The 23,032-nt window shown below is 42.1% G+C and overlaps 1 protein-coding gene across 8 annotated transcripts in view; it reads right to left on the bottom strand.

Moving 5' to 3' along the window:
• The window catches only part of CDK6 (cyclin dependent kinase 6), a 207,790-nt gene that overhangs the window by 107,296 nt on the left and 77,462 nt on the right, over positions 1-23,032 (bottom strand). For all 8 annotated transcript variants that reach the window (XR_003091658.1, XR_003091657.1, XM_025191084.1 and 5 more), the window contains exon 4: positions 11,683-11,850. Coding sequence is in view for 6 of the 8 variants with exons in the window: in XM_025191084.1 (XP_025046869.1) it covers positions 11,683-11,850 (168 nt within the window). In the remaining 2 variants the exon portion in view is untranslated. The remainder of the gene's footprint in view (positions 1-11,682; positions 11,851-23,032) is intronic.

Here is a 23,032-nt window from a genome sequence, read left to right on the forward strand (position 1 = left end):
TACGCCCAGCACTCTTTCCTGCCTATGCAGGGGGTCGGACTCGATGATCTATTGAGGTCTCTTCCGACCCTAGCATCTATGAATCTATGAATACTGACAAGTACAGGGTACTGCACTTGGGCAGTAAAAACCAGTAGCATACCTATAGGCTGGGGAACTCCCTTCTCGAAAGCACAGTAGCAGAAAGATCTTGGAGTCATTATTAATTCCAAAATGAATATGGGCTGCCAGTATGAAGACGCGGTCAGTAAGGCTAACCGCATCTTTTCATTCTTTTACTGATGCATCACAAGCAGGGCCAAGGAGGTGATCCTCCCCGTCTATGCGACACTGGTGAGGCCGCAGTTGGAGTACTGCGTGCAGTTCTGGGCGCCATGCTTTAGAACGGATGTGGCCAGCATCAAGAGGGTCCAGAGGTATGGGCTGCCAGTATGAAGACGCGGTCAGTAAGGCTAACCGCATCTTTTCATTCTTTTACTGATGCATCACAAGCAGGGCCAAGGAGGTGATCCTCCCCGTCTATGCGACACTGGTGAGGCCGCAGTTGGAGTACTGCGTGCAGTTCTGGGCGCCATGCTTTAGAACGGATGTGGCCAGCATCAAGAGGGTCCAGAGGGGGGCCACTCACAGTAGGTTCAGGCTGGACATTAGAAGACACTATTTCACAGTCAGGGTGGCTAGGATCTGGAACCAACTTCCAAGGGAAGTGGTGCTGGATCCTACTTTGGGGGTCTTTAAGAGGAGGCTGGATAGTTACCTAGCTGGGGTCATATGAGCCCAGTATTCTCTTCTACCCAGGGCAGGGAGTCAGACTTGAAGATCTACTTAGGTCCCTTCCGAACCTACATCTGTGAAGTTTGAATTTTAGATGACCTCCTAGTAATTAGATTCTATACATGGAAACTTACAAATTTATTAAAATTTTCCATGTAAAGAATCTAATTAGTGGAGGGTCATCTTAAATGTGTCGCTCCCAAAGCAGTGGCAAGGTACAATAAACCACACCCCCACCACTTGCCTCCCATGACTCTGTGTCTGTCTTCCCTGCCACCTGCCTCCTAGGTCTCTGTCCCTTGTCCCCCCATTCCTGTGCCTGCTCCCCTGCCACCTGCCTTCCCCCCCCTGCTGCTTGCCCACCTTGCCATTTGCCCCTGCCACCCTACCATGTGCCCCCCCATGCTGCTTGCACCTCCTGCCCATTGCCCCCATGCCTGTGCCTGCCCCGCTGCTGCATGTCTCCTCACCCACTTCTTTCCCCCTGCACTTAGCTTCTGGGTAGCTTTGGCAGTTGTGGTAGCTCCAAGCCTGGCTGGGTCAGGGCAGAAGGGCTGAAGCCAGAGCCAGAGCTGATGGTAAGCAGTTGAGTGGAGGGGGTAGGCTGCACAGTCTCCCTGAGTGCCCCCAAGCTGTATATGCAGGTCTCCCCCTCGCACCCACTCACAATGTGCTGTCTCTCCTGAACTATACCCAATGTGTGCCCCCTCCTCTGTTGCCCAAGGCAGGCAGTGGCTCAGCTCCAGCTTCAGGCTTGGACCTGGGGTCTCAGGCCCAGAGCCAAAGCTGGAGCTGAGCCACCACCTGCCCTGGGCCAGTACTCAAATCTATGATGAAGCCTCCCCCCACCCCTCTATGCTGACTGGTGAAAAAAATCATCATCTTGAATTTGAGTATATACAGTAATTACATAGCTTGAGACCTTGCCCAACAATTAAATTTACTTTTTAATCTAACCATCCAACCTCCATCATTGGAAAATTTCAAAGCAGATTGGACAGACACTTTGGCATGTTTTAATCAGGGATGATCCTACCCTGAGCAAGGGGCTAGACTAGATGACCTCATGAGACCCTTTCCAGCCTTACTTTCCTATGATCCTATGCAACAGAGTAAAGAAAAAAATGCATTTATTTCTCTCTCTCACCCCTCATTTCCCCGCAACTTTTTCTGGTAGTAAATACCTTTGAAGAGCATATTCTTTCCAAATGGAGTTCATCCTCCTTTTTTGATAGGGAATTCTCCATATATTATAACAACAGTGTGAAAAATTCTAAGTCAGCATTGGTAACAATTAAAATAATCTCTGATTTTATATTCTTAACAGTGTAAGACAGAAAATAAAGAGGTCGGTGGAAAAAAGGAAAGGAAAGACTATTAATTACAAATGTACTTTCAGACCAATTTCTGAGGGCTTTCCTGTACCATGTATATTTTTTTGCACCGATGTAGCTGCATGGTTACAAAAGTGTGATTTCCTCCAGAGATGAGTGGCCCTGAGATAAGTATTTTTAACACCAATGCAGTTTATCTACACCAGAGCTTTGCACTGGTGCAGCTCTGCTGCTTGGAAAATACCTCAATTCCCAGTGGGCAAAGACAAACCCTGCAGTTAGAGCTCACATCTTCAAACATCCCCAACTTTCTTACCCTAACTTTATTGACATAGCACATATCCTTTGCAGAGCCAGTTTGCTTGTTTACTGTAAAATAATTCACTTTCTTGGAAAAAAACAAATGAAAGGCTTTTACATTTCATGATAAACCTGGGACTGAATCAGACCAGAGAGCTGTCCTCTGCATTCATTAGACTGCTTTAGGGGTTAGTGGTCTACCAGCTGGTATGGAATAGCACAGAACCCTGAAATTACATCTTAGCAGGAAAAGAATGAGACATATTTAAAATATTTTGCCTGAAAATGTACTTGGGTAGATGCAAATTAAAAAGCTTCCTAAAAGTCAGGTAAATTAATACACTTTACAGCAGTAGGAAGGATGAAGTTGGACCCAGATATATTCAATTCACTGCAACTATGCTAGCATAATGGATGCTGAACCTCTGCAGGATTTAACACACTGAATTATGGTGCTAGTAGCTCTTCTTTTGGTCAGCCCACACTGTTTCCTTCCTTACTAGCCAAGTCAAGGCTAATTCAACACCTCTGCCAGGACAAAAAGGGAATACAGGGAGTCAGTCCCCTGCTCAGCTTCTGAATCTGTAGCCCTGACCTGAAAGGATATGTATAGCAGGGCTTCTGTAATGCGGTTTCAAAGTAGGCCTCCCACAGTTGGGAATTGTTTGAATGTTTGAAAGCAATAAGGCAAGGATTTTTTGCGGGGTGATATCTTTTATTGGACCACCTGCATTTGAAAGCTTTCAAATGCATTCAAAAGCAATATATTCTTCATCAGATCTGAGGAAACAAGCAAGCACAGCAATTGTTAAGAACAGTGAGTACAGCTGTGAAATTGGATGGAGGAGCAATTACCAGGGTAGCAGACAAACAATTAGCAGAAGAAAAGACTGATTACTGGGAGATAAGGACCTATCAAAAGAAGGGAGGGTCATTATCACCTGTCGTACATAGGAAGAATTTCAGGAATCAGTTAGATTATAGTTTGCCATAAATTCAATGCAAGTGTTGAGGCCTTGATTCTTAGTGTCCAGCAAGCTTATGAATTTTTTTGTTCCCAAGCTCATCTTTAAAGGTGTTTGATAGATTTCCAATGAGCATGAGAATTGTGAGCTCAGAAAGGGAGTGGCTGTTCTGCAGAAAATGTGCTCCTACTGCTTGTCCCTGTCTTTTATGTTTTTTCTGTAAGAGCTCATTCTGGTGCATAGTTTCCATTTCCTTTTACCCACATAGTTAGGGCTGTGCAAAACTTTAGTCACTGATTTGATTTGGTGGAGATTCAGCCCGATTTGACGGCCAAATCTCCAAATCGAATCAGGAGACCTTTTAAACTCTCTGAATCGAATCGAAACCATCCGAATCGATTCAGAGAGATTTGATGATTCAGACATAGATGCAGCTTTAAATGCTTTTTCTACATACCTCAAGGTATCAGGCAGCTCGTGAATGCTGAGTTGGTGGGGCAGGTGAAGCATCTCACGGGAGCGCGGGAGGGTCCTCAGCACGCTAGGCAACAGACCCGGAAGTGGACCAGAAGCACTTCTGGTCCACTTCTGGGTCTGCCATGGAGCATGCGGGGGACACCCCGCTCTTTGCCCCCCGGCTTGGTGACTAGTGCCTCCTGGGTCTGGGGGGGCACCCAGGGTCCCCCCACGGCCAATCGCCCAGCCGGGGGGGGGGGGGGGGGGGGGGGCTCCCCCCCGGCCAAAAGGCCCCCCCCCCCCAAACGCTCCTGTGGGATGCTCCACCCACCCCACCATTGCAGCGTTCAGGAGCCGTGCCTGGTACCTCGAAGTATGTAGAAAAAACATTTAAAGCTGTGTCTATGGCCAAATCGCTGATTCTCTGAATCAGCATCGAATCTTCAGATTCAGATTCGGCTGAATTGAATCAGCACAGAGATCCAAATCAACAACTTGAATCAGTGTCCCCGATTTGGGCCAAATCCAAATCCTAATTGAATACGGCCCATTTCGCACACCCCTAATAATTACCTTGAGGCCATTTGATGCCTTATTGGCACAGATGTATCACATTTTGGGAAAGGTATGTATAGGATCCAGGGGTTCTGATGGGTTCATTGTAGGGGGTACTGATTGTTGCAGCAATGAAAATGTGTTGACAGGTTAAGCATCTATTGTTAAGACAAGGCTATAGCTGCTGAGCAGTGGGCAGTTTGCTTCTGATGATGAATTGGGCAAGGTTAGGGGTTGTTTGAAAGCCACAAGTGGAGGCGCTGGGATTATTTCTCTCAAGGTTTGATCTCTCTTGAGTATAGGCTGCAGTTATTTGATGACTCTTTTAATCAGTTCCAGTGTGGGGTGGCAGGTGACCACTAGGGGTGTGTGGTCACAGAGGGGTTTCTTTTTGTATTGTAGTATGTTACAATACTACTACACCTGGAAATTTATTCCCCCTCCAATTTCACAGCTCTACCCACTGTTCTTAATAATCGTTGTGCTTGCTTCCCACCTCAGACCAGCTGAAGAATGTCTTGGAAACATAAGCTTGTCTAACTTTATCCCAACTGTGCAAGTTGGCCCAATAAAAGATATCACTCAAAAACATCCTTCCCTTGCATAATTCCTGGCCATTACAGCTAAATCACTCTATCATATCTGAAAGCAATAAGTAAAATTACCTTTCAAAGTTAAGAAAGAAAATCAGAAAAGTAATCTGTTGCTTTGGGCTGTTAAGATTCACTGGGGATCTATCTTAATGCTGAAGGTGAAGGAAATTTCTTAAAGAAGGAAACTAACAGATACATCTCCAATAGACATTAGATTATCTTCCCATTTGGTACTAAGATTTCTGTCATTTAATTCTGGGAAATGCAAAGTAATTACTATATATGATACAATTCAAAGATCTGTTCTGAGTAAAACTAAGTCAAGACTGTCATTTATAATTTGATTCCACTTTCAATCCCAGAAAACCTTGGACCAAAGCAAAAAGAGGGAAGGAGGAGAGGGAGAGAGAAAAAGAGAGAGAGAGAGAGAGAGAGAGAGAGAGTTTCCTTAAAATAAGCAAACCAGTTCAATCATACTGCATTCCTAGATAACCTCAGCCTTCCAGCAAAATTCCTGCATTCAGTAGCACATATTTTGATTCTGTGGATATTCATCTCTGACTTACTTTCCTTTGGAAGGTCAGCTGGGTGGAATAGAGAAAATGCTATAACTAAAAACCCTGAGATCTGGGTTTCTATCATAGACAATATCCCTCTGAAAACTAGTAAGGCTGAGAGCAACACCCAAGGCAGTGATGCTTTCATTCATCAGAAGTAGGAAGCATTACATTGTTCAACAAAATGCTATTAGGTGGGTAACTGACTGAGAATAACAAGTATGTTTGCCTGCCTGAGCTACAGGACAGAAAAATTAATCCTTTATAAGCATACTGATTCACTGAGGAAATCTTACGTTCCACAGTCCAGATTTGAGACATTATTCACCGACATACTTATGCGTATGCCTAAATTAAGCATCAGGGTAATGCTATTGAGTTGAATAGGACTACTAATGTATTTAAAGTTAGACACAAGCTTCAAATAATTTGCCGTATTAGAACCCAATCATTTATATGTTTTTAATAGGACACAATCCGATTCCCTTTAAAGTAAATGGAAAGATACCCTTCAATTTCTATGGCAGTTACATCAGGCTCCTAGTTCTCTGGAAAGACTCGAGCTTGTGAGATGATTCCACAGGGTTAGTACACAAAGGTACATATATGTAGATGTCAGAGGCAGAGTACCAAGAGGAAGTTCCAAAAGACGAACCACAAGCAAATGAAACTCTCCTTTGTCCTAACTGGGCACCTTCACGTGCTCTGAGAGCCGCTCTAATTAAATTGCCCACAGTGTCATGTGTACACAGTGTCTTGTGCTTCAAAATGGAGGTGGGGGGCTCTAACTGCCCCCACTGAAGTGCAGGGATGCTGAATACATGTCATGCAGAGGCTGCTGGAGCATGCTAATTGGCACACTCCAACAGGTTCAATTAATCAAGTCTGCTCTGATGCATGCTGTTCAGCACAGGTCAGAGCAAACGTCTGACACATGTATAGGTGCACATTATGCCTAGTCTCCAAATCCATGCATCAAGCCTAGATGAACATTTACACACATTAAGTTATATCCACATTGTGTCCAGTTTGGGGCAAGGTACTTCAGGAAAGATGTGAGATAAAACAACTGAAGACAATCCAGAGGAGAGCAACTAAAATGATCAGAGGATGAGAAAACATGACCTAAGAAAAATGGATAGAATAATAGGGTTTGTTTAATTTAGAGAAGGCAGAAGGGGGACACGATCACAGTCTTGAAATCTATAAAGGATCGGTGCTGTGAAAATTAAAAAATTGTTCTCCACATCTACTAGGAATAAAGCAAAAAATAATGGATTTAAATGGGTGAGGGGCCCGGGGCAAATCAGCCCATGCGAGGTCCCGCTCCCACTCAGATCCCACACGCCTTGGACCCGGAGAACCTGCTGCAGCCACTGGCAGCATCAGCAGCGGGGGAGAGAGGGGGTAGTGAGCAGCTGGATTTGAAGCAAGCAGCGGCGGCGCAGAGTCACCGTGGCTGCTCCACCTGGCTCCGCGGGGCCCCCCTAACATGCGGGGCTGAGGCAGTCGCCCCGATTTGCACCCCCCTAGGGACGGCCCTAGATACAACCTTAGGAAAAACTTATTAACTGTAAGCACTGAAATAAGATAACCTTGGGAGGCTGTGAAATCTCTGTCACTAGAGGTTTTTAAAACAGATTAGATCAGGGTGTTCAACCCCCAGCCTGCAAGCCTTGCCAAGCCCATGGAGCCATGTGATCCAGCCCGTGGTACTCCCCACAGGTCCAGAAATTTGACTGGGGGGAGGGGAGGGTATTGGTAATTAACACATTAACAAATAACACATTTCAAAGCCCCCTGTGGCTGGATCGGCCCCAGCCAGCCCGGCCCCATGCAGAGGGATTAGGTCTCAGCCCCACATGACTACCTCAGGCCCCAGGCAGACTTGTTGCGTGGTGGGATCTGGTCCAGTGTGGGCCAGCCCACATGATGGATTAGACCCACAGACCAATCTAGTCCATGGACCAACCTGGCATTGTACTTCCAGCCTGAGGGGAGAAAAGGTTGGGCAAAACTGAATTAGACAAACATATGTCAGTAATGGTATATAGATGTAGCTCATCCTACCTTGGGACAGGAGTATGGACTGGATGACCTCTCAAGGTCAAAACCTTCCTTATTTTCTACATTGTTCTCATTATTTACTAACAGGTGTTTACTCTTTTTATTTTTAACATTTTACAATGCAACGTGGGGTAGAAGAAAACATTCCTCCTTGAAATAGAATTATTTACTTTTATTTTGTTCTTGTTTTTGTTGCTGTAACTAATTTATATATTTATTTTTACAAAGTAAGCCCAACTTTATGCTCCCTTGCTACTATACCAAAAAAATAAAACCAAGTTCCTGCATGATGTGACATATAAACCATGTGTGCTTAAGTGACTGCCCAGAAAGTCTTTATTCTGAGCAGAATGCTAGCATAATCTAAAAATATTCACTGAAATAAGAACTGGATTTTTAAAAATTCTCAATATCTTTAGCTGATGCTTATTTAAATGATTTAGTCCATTAAAACAGAAATTGACATTTTTTTCCTTCTAACTTGCAGCAGTTCTAAAATCAAGATTTGTTTTTCAGGAAATAAAGCAAAACAAAATAAATTTGTTTGCATTTCACAGGGAAAAACACTCAGCAGGACTGTCACGTAATTTAAACCACACGTTTTTAAAGCAGCTACCATGAGTTCATTACAAACACTAGAATGTTGCCAGTTTTCTTGATTTTTTTGGAGTTAAGTCATGATTTAAAACTTTGACATCAAAAGCAGTGTCTAGTATCTGTAATCAGAATGGCAGACGCTCATCTCATTTGGTTTTCAGATGCACAATTCATATACATCCTTTTTTTAGGCATTCTGATGTTAACAAAGAATGGCTCATTAATAGATAACTGCCCCCCTCACCCTTTTAGAGAATATAGCCCCAAAATTTTCATTTGTGAATGCGCATAGTCACATGCCTGTTTGCGTAGATCAAGTTTTGCTTTTGCTGGGATTCAGTGTCCGTTTTGCTGAACCACAGGCAAACGTAACAGCTCATTGACTTATCTTTTTAACTCTAAACTTACATAGGCACATCAAACCTTCTCCCTACATTCTCTTGCCACAACTGTTATCACAAAGTCTATTCAAAATTCTCCCAAGGGCCAAGACCAACACTTGCAAGACAATCTAACTTTATAAGAAACTGAAAGCCTGCTCTGTTCTTTGCTGTCCAATAAAAAACTGGTTCTTTCTATTGCTGTTATTTCAGACCTGTATCAGTTCTCAATTTGACCACAGTTGGGACTAGTGTTCTCTCCCTAAACATGTCATATTAGCTTGAACCTTTTATGCATTTGCTGGAGAAGGTATCATGAGGGTTTTTTTTTTTTAAATTACAGCAATATGCCCACAGGACTGACCTGCCAGAGGAATTCTTTAGCATTGTGGAAGTAACTAGGTATCACAGAGAAAATGCTTTGAAGTTACTCATTTACGGCACCCAATGAACTAGAGCTGGATCAGTTCTTTTTACTGGATTACTTTCATGGCAAGCTCTTTCTGCCCCATCTGAAGAGTTCTTTTGTGAGTAAAGAATGAGGATGTATCTTGGGAATGATTTGATACCACAAAAGATGATTCTTGTAGCTTATCTTGCTGCAAACTCCTCTGTTGAAGGAAATGATGCAGAGCTCTCATATCACCTGATCAGAATGATAGCACATACAATGTACTTTTATTGTCTGACTGTGTGTGCCATGACTTTTTTTATATAGGGCTTAAATCCAAAATTTATAAATTGACATACTAATTGACAGAAGTTTTCCACTGACATAAAAGAGGCTGTAATCTAGAATATATTCCACTGGGACAGGGTAGGTCTCCCAAAGATAAAGGGAATGCCTATACTAGGAAAAAGAATACCTTTTAAAATGTGTCAGTTAAAATATATTATTACATAACATACTTTTAATAATTGTAGACAAATACCATAATGTTTAAAACCACATAATGGTGATGTTGTAGAGTAGGCTTCTCTTGAGTTTAGTACATAACTAGCCATGGTTATTTCAAAGCTGCTAAACTAAGATATCAGGTACTAACCAGTGCTTCAAATTATATTAGTGAATTCAATCTTCTTTCCTTAAACCTGCCCTATACTTAAACAATATATCAAGGTTATTATTTTGAATATGAGTGTAATTAAAAAAAAAACATTATATCAGTACCTTCTCTATAGATGGACACCATTACAGCAGCCTTATGTTGATATAAAATTACTCTTCTTTGCTCTTGAGCTTAAGCTGTACTATTATAAGCACTTTAAAATTATTGGTACAATTGCACCCATACTAACAGTACTGTTAGTTACAACTAACTAATTGTAAATATATTGGTAGAACTAAAGCACTACAGTTTGGGGGGGGGGGGAGAGGAAGATGAGCAGCTACTCCAAATCAGCAACTTTGAACCCTTTTAAATGCAAGGTACCCTCATTAAACTCCAGGCACCCCTCAGAAAATGCCAGCTCTTAGCTTTCACTCAATTTTTGACTAAGGAAAATACAATAGAGTGATTCTTCCGTTTGCGAAGAATTCAGAGAGCCCACAACAGGTCAGAATATTTTAACTACTATGGACACCTATTTGAAATCTCTTGGTTTGTCTTGTGAATCATGTGTACATGACTGCACACATCACAGTGCTTAAATTAAGCAGCATCCCACAGCATCCTTAAAAGGATCTTATGGCAACTGGTTGAGAGCCACTGATCTAGCTAGATCCTTTGTATATGGTGGGTGCATCTACACATACATTTTATTGTGGAGTAGACTAGTTCCACAGTAAAGCATCACCATCTACACATGCACCAGTAACAGGGCACAGTAAATTAATTAACTCTGCCATAAAATAGTACTGTCAGGGATAGTGTTATCTTACAACAGAGTCATTTACTGAGCTGCAACACACAAGTGGACGGTGATCAGGAGAGCAGCACTTTGAGCTGGGGCAGAGCATCCCCAGGCTGGCAACAGGCTCGGGGGGGGAGGGAAATCAGTCACGCAGCTCCACAGTTTGAGCACTCTTGTGCCCAACACCACCACCCAGAGCCTAGGGCTGACCTCCCCGAGCCCACTACCAGCCTAGGGCTGCTCCACCCCAGCTCAAAGTGCTGCTGCCCTGGATGCATGTGAAGATGCTGCACCCGGGGCAATGTACTCTGGAGCAAACTGCTCCGGAGTTTATCATGTCACATTAATTGCATGTGTAGATGCAGCCAAAAAGAGCTTCACAGTGCTTAAAGACATGTTACAACAAGTTAGCTGACAGGTTTTGAAACAACTCATTTTCCTAGGTTAGATGAACTGAGATATTTTATGACACTTCTTTCTTTCTTTTTCAGCCAACAGTGCTGGCACTGTGCTAAATGTAGACAGGTTTCAGTCCATTTTTACTTAGTGAGTTCTACTCTTTGGTTTTCTGACTCCATGTTTCCAGTCCTCTTGCAGAATTTCTTATCACAGAAGGTGGCTTGCTTAGGATTACATTTTCCTTTTTTTAATTAGTTCTTTTCTTCTTTTACATAGGAGTATTAAAAAAAAATAGCAGTAGGTTCAGAACTCCTGACAATCAGTTTAGTGGAGTTTCCATTTATGGCCCAATGGAAACTGATAGTGGGGATATTCATGTTTCTGATTAATAACTGGGTACATTAAAAGTGACAGTAATTCAAAAAGAATCTATCCCATCTTTCTGCAGAACTCAGACTTCACTATCATCTTCACTGATTCCCATTCAGATCAATGCACAGATTCTTCCAAAGTCCTTAAATCCTGCTCTAGGAAGCATGGGATTTTCAAAACTACCAATGAGATACAGGAGCTGGCCCCAAGCTATACATAGAAGAAATCAGTATCACAACTGAAATTAAAGCTCAGGAACTTCTGGCTCACTGTCCTGTTTTCAGGCAACTAGTTCATGTAACCATAACAAGTTCAGAAGCTACAGTCCAACTTGGAAAACTACTTTTTTCACAGACATATGTGATCTAAAATGAAGAGAGGGTTTTAAAAGCCTAGTTATAGCTCTCAGGATCCATATCAATACTAATATGGAAGTTATATTTTTGTACAGAAAATTATAAAATCATTCTGAAACTTACCACAGAAGTAAGAGCCATCTGAAAACTGTAGATTCGTGCAAGGCCAAAGTCAGCTAATTTTATCTGTCCACTACTGGTTACAAGGATGTTTTGTGGTTTTAGATCCCGATGCACCACTCGGTGTGAATGCAGAAAATCCAGCCCTCGTAACAGCTGAAGCATCATATCCTAAATAGATCAATACACACTTATCAAGACAAGGTGACAAACAAGCAAACATCACTTCCTTCACATGACTCAAAAGACTATCACAGAATATTGCTACAGCCAAATGGCTTGAACAGGTATGCATATCAAGCTTATTTTTTGCTTTTAGTTGAATTATTTAATCAACAGAAGCATAAAGACTGATCAACACATATTTAAAAATATATAGATCAAAATTCTGCTGTTTCGCAAAACAAACTTCAAGAGCAGATTGCCTAAGTCAGAAGATGGCATAGCAGCTGTTCTGAGCTTCAGTTCAATCTACTCAGCACTTAACTGAAGAGGGATATTGTTTTCATAAATATACTAACCAACTGCCAAGAATAACAGGGGCGGGGGTAGGGACAAAGGCCTGCATCTGGACTCCCATCCCCCCAACTACCTTTGGGCCTGGGCCCCCCCCGCCATTGTGGGGCCAGGCAGGCCACCCCTCCCCCTCCCCGCTGCTGTTGCAGGGCCAGCCTGGTGCCCTTCTCCCCTTGCCGTTTTGAGGCTGGGCCAGGCCCGGCGTGCCCCCTCCCTGTTGCCATTCTGGGGCCAGGCATGCCCCTCACTGCCCGCTGCCATTTTGAGGCCAAGCCAGGGCAGGCCCAGTCGCCCCCCCACTGCAGTTTTGGGGCCAGGCCCGCTTCCCCCCCATCCACCCGGCCCACATCCATCTGCCTCCCCTCCCCATGAATGACGGGGGCAGGGGAGAGGGGCACAGATGGAGCACTGCCACCCAGCACCCTGTTCTGCTGCCGCACCCAGGGAGCAGGGGGTGGTGGGGAAGGCCAGAACTGCTGGCCTCGTCCCCCGATCTGTCCACTCAATCGCTGCTGCCTCCCAGGAGTAAGGGGGACGAGGCCAGCTGTCCTGTTACGGTAGCATCTGGCTGCAGCGAGCCAAGGTCCGTTCTCCTCTTCCCTTGCACCACAAACATACATGTTATACTAGCATCTGTCACTTTAGACTGAGAACTCTTATCACCATAAAATAATATGTATTATAGAGGTTGTGGTGGTGGTTGCTAGTGTTAAAGTTGCATATTCATTTTCACTTTAAACTCCTGTTTTCAAAGGATCACATGCACTTATTTATGCATTGTGAAGTGATGGTGAATCTGCAACACCTTAAGTAACTGGTTCCAATATTGAAATAAGCACTTTATTTCTAGCCTGAATCCAGTCATCATTAGATTCTAGCTAGTCTTTGCTGGATTAAAGCATCTGCTAGTATCAGAAATGTTCCATCACAAAGATACTTCAATATTGTGATCAAGTCACAATATTATTTTTCTCTTTGTTAAAATAAATATATTATTTTTAATCTAGGCAGATAGTTTCAAAGAATTTTGTAGCCCTTGTCAGAACCCTTTCTAATTTATTAGCATCTTTTTGAGGTATGGAATGAGAACTGAGCATGGTATTACAGCAATAGTCATGATAATTCTGAATTCTGTAAATACAACTCCCTACTCATACCTGATCTTTCACTACTTAAACATCCAAAATTTACATTAATTTTCTTAAGCATAATGTTGCACAGGATGCTCATATTCAATTAGTTATTCTCCAGGATCCACAAGTTCCTCTCAGAGTAACTGACTTGTAAAATACAGTCCCCCATCCTGCAAGTGTATTCTAGAGGTCTGACCTTGCATCTGAATGTATTAAATCTGGTGTCCAAGTGCATGCAGATTACCATGCATCTATACTGACCAGTAAAAATTACCTGTCATTTACAATCACCACGAGACTAAAATTCTCCATTATATACAGACTACTTAAATTTGCAGCCTCTGTACTGCACATAAGCATGGCTGCATTGCAAATAAACAACTAAATTAGCTTTCTAGTTGGGGTCCTGTCCCCTCAACTGAACTAGGTATAGCTGTACTACTAGAATGATTCAAAAGAGAAAGAATATAAGATATAGCTTCTAAGTCATTAGAGTATTCACTTAAAGAGAAAAGAATTTACATATTAAAGGTCTAGGGGCTATACCATGGTAAGGGGTGGCCATGGTAAGGGGTGGCACAGAGTTGTGCAACCTCAAGAAAATGACCACAGACCAGGACACCTCACAAAGTAAGCATGCCTGCAGAAGCACTGTACAGGTACTCACTGCTTACCCAGACTTCCTGTCATCCCTGGCTGGTATGTAGAGATGTGAAGCTAGGCTCGTATTTCTGTTGATCTAGGGCATGTGATTTTATTTCTAATGCATCTCATTTTATTTATTAAATTTATATCATCCTCTGCCTATGAATTCTTAACACCAGTGGATGTGTTTCTGAATCCAGCAGATATGGCTGGCCTTATCAAAGATGATGGATAGAATAGAGAGGCCTTCTCATTTGCAGAGACCCTGAATCACTGCTAATGCACAGAATCTCGACATGTTTTCTATTTCTTCCTCCTTATCTATTTTGTGGCTTACATGCTAAAATATACAAAAATACAACAATCTTTGTGAATCAACCAATTCTTCTCCTGTTTCTACCTGGAGAATTCTCTGTACTGGAATCCTGTAACCTACATCCTACAGAGATTAGTTTATTTCTTTTCTATTGCAGAAATGGAATCTTCCTACTTTGGACAGCAGGTGTTGCGATATTTGAGCTGAAAGCTTCCTCTAGGAGTTTTTGCATGAGAGATGACCACAAGTGTAAACAAAGAAGATGAGTTTTAGAAAGTGGTATGTAATGAGTCATTAGGACTGGAGTCTGGCAAATGGGATGATTTTGCCTCTCACTGAAGCCAATGGCAAAAATCCTAATTATTTCAGCAACAGCAGGATTAGGCCCCAAATATTTTAAAGGATAACACAGGAGCTTCAGACAAAAAACTGCTTTCATTTAAAATACTGATTATCAAATATTTTGGAAAGACACTTTAAAGGGGCTTCATATTCTCCAAGACATATTTGAAACAGATTAATTAGAGCACTTCTAAGGTAATACTTTTAAACAAACAGTCAACGTTAATTAACGCCAAAAAAAATCCAAAGGAATTACATATTACTGCTACATGAAAAACAAAAGACTCAGTAAGTGGCCCTCTGCCCAAAATAATTGCCCGCCCCTACATTAGACACTATATGTTAAATGTTGCTATATTCCCCATTTCAAAGTCTTAATTCAGTAAGACTATGTTGCATCAGTAAGCGTAGCAAAATTAAGTAAAATTTTGCTGTGATATTCCAATCTATTCATCTAGCAGAGTCCAAGAGTACATGAATTTCATTATGGATTAAGACATATTTAGCATCGACTAACAGACCAAGTCTGTCTGACCCATTAGTTTAGTGGTGTTCAACTTCCAGCCCCTGGGCCATATCTGGTTCACAGGACATGTGGGGCTTCCTATGGGTCTATAAATTTGGTGATGGGGGTGCAGTACCAGAATTCAATTGCCAAAGCTTCCAGAATCACAGCAATTAATGCTCCCCTTCCACCAAATTTCCAGATCCATCGGAAGCCCTATGGGCTGGATGAAAAGCCCCACATGCCAGATTATGCTGGCACATGAGGTTCACTCTGTGGCTGGATCTGGTGCCCAGAGTTGGACCAGCATGCAGGGCTGGGGACCAGTACCTGGGGTCACTCCAGACCTGGATCCAGCACTGAATTGCACCCATAGACTGACCCTACTTGTGTGATCCAGCCCAAGGACTGGCCTCATGCCATGGGGCTGGAAGGTTAAGCACCACTAGTTTAGTCTAATGTATCAATAGTCTCATGCAACATATTTTTTTTGCAAAATGAAATACACTTAACAGTAGCAGTAAGAGAAATTATATGTTTGTTAGCAGCTTGTTGGTACATAGACTGGTAAAATACTAAACTGAAGAAAGGATCAATTTAATATTTTCAAAGTTGAATGCTACATATCCAAAGGATAAATGATTTAATAACAATTCATTGAAATGTATGTATTATTTTCAAAACAAAATAAAAGCACTTAAGTAGTTCTCTCTGAACTTTAAAAAATAAGGGTATTCATTTTTCTATAAATATTTTCTTGAACTTGAATTAGGGTAGTGCATACTATTTTGCAGGGTTTTTCATAAGCTACTAATACATACATAAATTTTGATTTATTTATTTTCAGCTGCTGTTAACTTAAAAAGTTATGGCTTGAAAAAACCTACTTTGGATTATGAAAGTGCAGGAATTTAGGATGCTTTAACAGCCACAAGAAATGCCCTTGCGTGTGCATTTATAAGAGCATCTATGAGCAACACTATACTCTAGGGATCTGTTGGCATCCCATACATTTTTGGCCCTAACCCTACAAGAATTTACACATATAATCCACCTTATGCACTGTTAAGCATCCCATTGAAGTCAATATTCTCAGGAATATCTCTGAAAATCACAAAGTCCCAAACTGAATTACATTTATTTTTTAAAATAGCTGTAGCTCGCTGTGCAATGGTATATCGGTTAAACAATCTAAAGGATTAGAGTCTTTCAAAAACTGTTATTTGCAGGGATCCTGGTTTTCCCTGATAAAAAAAAAAAGACAAATTCTCTGATAGAAACCCCAAAATCTGTGATTAAAAAGAAAGCTCCCCCACAACAGCCTTCCCCTCACTCTCTTCCTATAGCTCCCTGGCCCTGCTGGTACCCCTCATTCCGCACCACAATTCACCTAGCACTGCTCCCGCCTCTCACTCCCCCCAACCCTACTGGTGCCCCTCACCCCCCACTCACAGCTCCTGCTCCTACAGCCCTGCCAGAGGGGTTTCCCAGCTGCCTACCCTGCTGCCCTCCCCCAGCACCTCCACAACTTGGCATGTGCAACCTGCAGTTGCAAAGAACAGCAGAGCTGAGCAAGAAGCTGCCTGCCACCATGAGCTCTGCATTGCCCTCATGAGGTGTCCCTTGCCTGCGCAGTAGCAGCAGGGGTGGCAGCACAGGGCTGCATGCAGGGGATGTGGACAGCATGGAACTTGCAGTGGCAAGCAGCTTCCTGAATGGCTCTACTGTTCCCTGCAGCACTGGGTCGCGCACACTGGGCTACAGAGGCCCCGGAGGAGGGCAGCAGGACAGGGAGTACAAGCCTGAAGCAGGCAGCACACAGCCCCCACCCTGTGCAGATTCACCCTGCCCCACTGGGAGCGCGCGCAGAAGCAGGGAGCTGCCCCCACACCAGACGAGCTTCCCGTGGCTGTCCTACTTCTTGACAGGGCTCTAGGGCATTGTGGCCCTGTGCCCCGTGCCCCAGGCACTGCCTGGCTGGGTAGCAGCCCCAGCTCCAGCCTTGCTCAACTCTCTCCCTATGGCTTGTGGGAGCTGCTCTCCAGACTGCCTGGCGGCCATGTGCATATACATGTACATGGTACCCCTTGCCTGACCAACCTCCTCCCACTCCCCCCCAGCTCCCTGCAGGCTGGAACTCTGCCAGCCTGCAGAAGGCTTGTCACAAAACTGCAAAATCCATGGGTTTCTCCAGTAAAATAAGAAATCTGCATTTGCTTCTGGTAAAAGGTAAAATTTGTGGTTTACTCAATTTTTCTGTGGGAAATGAAAAACCCAGATCCCTGATTATTAGGAGTGGTAAATCCTACACCCAGTGCTGTTGAATACAGAACAGTGGGTAGGCACCTGATAGGACATGCAAATCCCAGAACGATGCATACAGATGTTGGTACAAAAGGAATATTAAGGTGTCAGTTTCATACAAAAAATCATGACTACATACATTAGTCAGTCTTAGTGTGAATAAGAATCAGATCTATAGTTCTGTATATCTGGAATGTTTAATCATTTTATGCATTTTCTTACATGTATCTGTTTAGGTATAGCAACCTTTCACTGAGGATATTAAAAATCTCTCCAAAACTTAATTTCTTTCGTGCCCAAAATTAGAGAATAGATAGAGAATCTATTGAAAAATTTAATCCAATCGATGCTGAATTCTAAAAAAAAAATGCTGTAATGCTACTGAAAATATTCAAAACAAATATTTTACTAATTCTACTAACTTAGAAGTGATATTCTATATTTGAAAATACACACTATTGTGCAAGTTTACCTTTTTTGTTTACTGTAAGTTCAATTATAACATTGTAGCATAAAGCAGTTGAATTGAAGGGAAGTAGGTTTTTTCCTTTTAGTGTCATGCCCTTCTTTATGTGCTATATTCACATCTACAGCAGAGATGTATGTTTTCTAATGACTCACTCTCTCACCTATGTAAGAAGAGCAAGTGTATTCTCTGGTTGTGTTGAAAGATGATCAACCCTCTTTTGCTGAGGTTCTACAAGGATTTTATAAAAAACGGGTGTTCTGATGGCACAGACTATGAAAAAAGTGTCAGCTCGGCATTTTCCTTGGGTGCCCCTGGTTACATATCCCATTCCCCAGATATAAGCATAGGTTGGCTGTAGACACCCCACAAATCAAGGAGATATTTTTGCAATCCTAAAATACATTTATATCAGAAATGTGAACTGAACACACATATGTTATTTAATTTACACACATGTATAAGCACATGCATTTTATTTTATATTATTTATATCAAAACTGTTTTAAATGGCTACAAGCTTTTCCATCAAAATTGACCATCTCTGTGACTCAGCATATCATGGGCCAGTTTTCAATTCAAGTCTTTAGAGTTTTATGCATTAACTGTTAAATATCCACATTGGAAAGGACAAATTTGCATGTTTGAAAAAAGCCCCCAAACTTTATGTAGCTCTTGGCTTAAGGGCTTGTTTCAGTAATTCTTTGCATTAAAAATTCCTATCAAAGTAGAATTACCAGACATGCAAATTAATCACACCTTAACATTTCTTCTTTTGGTTACTGGAATTTTTAAACAATAATAAATGCAAAGCAAATTAAAACAGGGAGGGATTTTGTTTTAACACATTAAAAGAAACTGGTAAATGTAGAGTTATTTCCAAAATTTGGTCTGGGTGTGAAACAGCTATGGCAGACAAAAGCAATTTTGTAATTAACAACTGCTTTTCCCCACCCAGAAATCTTTCCGCTATATATGCCTTGCAAAAAACCTTGTAAGAAGCTAGGCTCTCTTGGGATTTATAGATTTAGGGCTAGACAAACAAACAAAGTTTCTCATAGGGACTTCTGGATCCTATCATAACTATTTTGTAGGTTCCCAAATACCTGGCAGTAAATTTGCCTCTTTTTAACATTATTCCTTCAGCACAAGCCCTGTATAAGCATATGATTACCATAAGCCAGGTAAGAAATGTTTTTGGGACAGCAATATCCTGAAATGTGTCCTGATCTAAGCCAGCACAGATGCTAAAGCTACTTGAAATGTCCTACTAGATTCTTCCTTTTTTTGCGGTCTCAGAAACAGCTGGGCCCCACAATTAACCAAACTCCCCAAAAAGCTGATCAAGTTTTACAACCTCAAAGTGGAGTTATTTAATTAAAAAAAGAAAACAAAAATACAATTAAAGCAGAAGCTAAAGGAAATGTATGATATGTTCTGACTCAGAATAAATACATCTGTATTATATACGTAAGGTGCATAAGTGTTCAATAAATTACTATTCACATTTTCTGTGAAAAGTTCACCTTTGGGATGAAGAAAAGAAAATCAAGGACATTTCAGCCCATGGGCTAATTATCTCATAAGATTTGAACTCACAGGCTAAAAATTAAATTGTTGGCTAAAGCCCATCCATAATGAATTGGTTAATTAACAAACAGATGCAGGTAGAAACAGGCAACAATTGCAAAAGTCTGGTATAGACAGTGAAGAACCCAGAGATGATGAAAGGCCATGATCCAGGAAAATACTACACGGGTATTCAGAAAATGCTCTTCTGAATACTGCTGGACTAAAGCATGTGCTTAGGGGAAAGTCTTTCTGTTTCAGGGATAAGCGAGCCAAAAGTTTACATAGTTTGAGAGGACTGCTTCAACATGAAAGCAAGAAATATTTGGCAGCCCAGACAAAGTTTTATTTGGGGCTTTAGGGTTCATTTATGTTGCTCCGTTTTCTCTTGATCAGTTCTCTTAACAAGGAATGTCCACCTTTAGTTTCTAATATTTTCTTTGTTGGAAACAAGATGTTCACTGGCAAATCTGATCCATCCTGGTGCATAGTGCATATTCATAAAAGCCTATCTTCTTCTGAGTCAAGTATAGGCACTTCAATCTTTAAAGAGATTTTTGCACACCTCTAGAAGATTCAGTGAATAATTTCTTCTCACATGCAGGCCTTTCGTCCATTTTTCTTATGAGTTACTAAATCTGTAGGAACATCTCAAGGATATCATAACTCAAGGCAGTCCCTAGTGAAGACCTCTTGATGAAGTCATAGAGATTTTCTCTTTCCTTAAAAAGTAGGAAAGTTGGAGTCTGCTCATTTTAACCAGTTCAGAATGATCCTGAAGTGATCCTACGGACAGTATGTTATTGACAGTTAAAGAGTCAATCACTCCCACATGCGTGACCAGCTGTGCCAAAAAATTATTCTCTAAATAAAATATGTATTGAGTCAGTACAGCAACTATTTACAGGGTGTTATGGACAATGTATAGCTCTTTAATTTCCTCATGTTAAGGGGGTAAAATATGCCATGTTAGGGGTTAAAATATGGCATGAGTTGATAGTCAACACTACTTACTAACAGGAAAGACACGTTACTCTGGGGCCCAGATCTAGGCATCTCCTTCCCTGCAGCTGTTTGTCGATAGCAGCTAATTGTATCCACTTGTTTAACGTCGGGGATAACGTCTGGAGGGGACCAAGTGCCACAGGCATACTTTTTTTTTTTTTTTTTTTTTTTTTTTTTTTTTTTTTTTTTTTTTTTTTTTTTTTAACGGTCATTTCCTCTCTGGTGTAACTTGCATGACAGCATGTGACAAGCAGAAATTAATGGGGACACTGCTGTGCCAATACCTCTTGAATTGCTTTGATACTGGCTGCAGGCTGCCTGCTTGGCCACCCAGCCAAGACCTCACATGAAACATGGCAAGGGGCCCACAGTTCTATTCACTAACAAGCCAGCTGGTCAGTGATTAGAAAGCTGAAACAATGCAGTGCACATACACCAAGAAAAACGCTTTACAAAAGGCTTTGGACATACAAGGTAAAGTCTGCTAAAAAAAAGTAAGTGTGTAAATTTATCTACTGAGGCTACAACTTCAAGTTGACACCACGAACAGTAAGGAACACCTTTTAAGATGATTCTGCATTCACACTTCATCATGATCAGAACTAAAAGGAAAATTTCAGCATGCTCAAAATAATGCAAACTGTTGAGATCACACTGATTCAGAACCAGTGTAGCATTCAAATTACAAAAATATATAGAAACTTTTGACAGATTACTATTCCTATTTGTCTATTAACACTATAATAATGCTGTCTACATTTTTGCATAAACTCTTATGAGATGTGATGAAGTGGGTTGCTAATAAAGGCTGAGATAACTTTATGGATAAATACTAAAGGTAGAGATTTTCAAACTATTCAAACATGAATGCCTGGTTCTCGTATCTCCTTATCCTAATTTTCGGAAAAATCAGTTATCTGGATAAATGCAGGTAGGATCTCTATGACTCACCTTCATGTTAATGGCATCAATAGCTTTTTTCCATTTTTAAATAAAATAAAGCAGGAATTATAAAGAAGTCCAAGGTATCTAGAAACACAAATCTCAGTGAAAATCAATAAGATCTGATTACCTAAATTATGGCTTTTTAAAAAAAAATCCCACCTCCTGGTATTTTAATTGGCTAGAATCATTAGACTAAAATTAGAATTCCACAGATGTGTCATGTCTTCATGCATAAGGAGTGTTAAGAAGCACCAAAGGCTAGACTAACCTAATGGTCAAGTAACAAATGTGTCAAGAAAGGGGGCCTCATTTTGGGCTTAATACAGGTTGTTTAATTCCTTCATGGGGAGGGCTAGGATGACTGTATAATCAGTACATTCCCCACAAAAGGAAGAGGAAAGTCTCACGCTGGCCCAAATCCAATTCCAAGGGGAGTCAGTAAGAATCTAGCCACTGACTTCAAGGAAAATGGATCAGACTCACTGGGAACATCTACATATGCAATTAATATGCCTGAATTTTCTGCACAGGTGCACTGAACTGTGCCCCACACCTGAACGTGAGCCTGTTGGGAACAAATCTGCTTCCGATGGGAGCAGTTCAGTCTAGGGCTGCTCCTGTCCTGTTCTGCCTACCTGAAGCAGTCAGGGGAGCTCCAAGCTCCCTTGGGTGCTGGCCCTGGGCTGGCAGGGGACATAGTGGCTGGCTCAGATATCTGCAGGGTGGGGAGAGCTGTCCCAGCTGCCAGGCAGCTGTCTTCCAGCCACATACTGTGCAGTAATTAATCTAATTACTGTGCAGTGAATTAGTCTAACGTGTTGTTTTCTAGTATCTGTAAATACAGGTGTCACGACCCAGTGATTTTTTGTGCCTCGGCACTATGGAATTTCCTGGCCACATGAGAGCTCCTTTGCACAGCAGAGTGTTCTGCTGCAATTAAGAGCCTGCGTGCAGGATAGAGTTCCCGCCAATTTGCAGTTTCCTTTGCAGGATGCATTTCTTCTTTGCAGCACAGAGATGCACGGTGCAAAGAGTTCCCGCTATTCGGATGCAAATTTGTGCCCCGTTATTGGCCAGTGCTAAATTATTCACACGTGGCGGCTAGTAATTGGCTCGCTGGCCGTTTAAAATTCCGTGCGACTTCTGCCCAAGTCGAAGAGCTTTGAGCACGCTGCAGAGTGTCTCTGAAGTTATCTGACTTGAGGCTGCCGATCGATAGACTGATCACCTATCGATCTTTCTTCCCGTCACCGAGCGCAACCCCGACGTACCCCTTTCCCCGCCGGCTTGGAATTGCGGACGGATTAACTGGCTTGGGCCCCGCCAGCTGGAACAACTCGTGTGGTTGTTCAGACGACCTGAGTAAAGTTTTTTACAACCAATAAGTTGTGTCTGCCTCTCTATTCACCAGTCCGCCCTGACGTACGAGCGTAACTCGAGTCAGCCCTGGCCGTCCGAGACATGGCGACGAGGATGGGACCTAAGGGCACGGTGATGGAGATGAATCTGATCGGCTGCTGCCCCTGGCGCACCAGGACACGCCACATAGAGAATGCAAACGATCTATGGGCGCATATCGCTTACCATCAGGCGGTAGAAGGGGATCA

This window comes from Alligator sinensis, unplaced genomic scaffold, assembly GCF_000455745.1.
Source record: "Alligator sinensis unplaced genomic scaffold, ASM45574v1 scaffold1011_1, whole genome shotgun sequence".
Lineage (NCBI taxonomy): Eukaryota > Metazoa > Chordata > Crocodylia > Alligatoridae > Alligator > Alligator sinensis.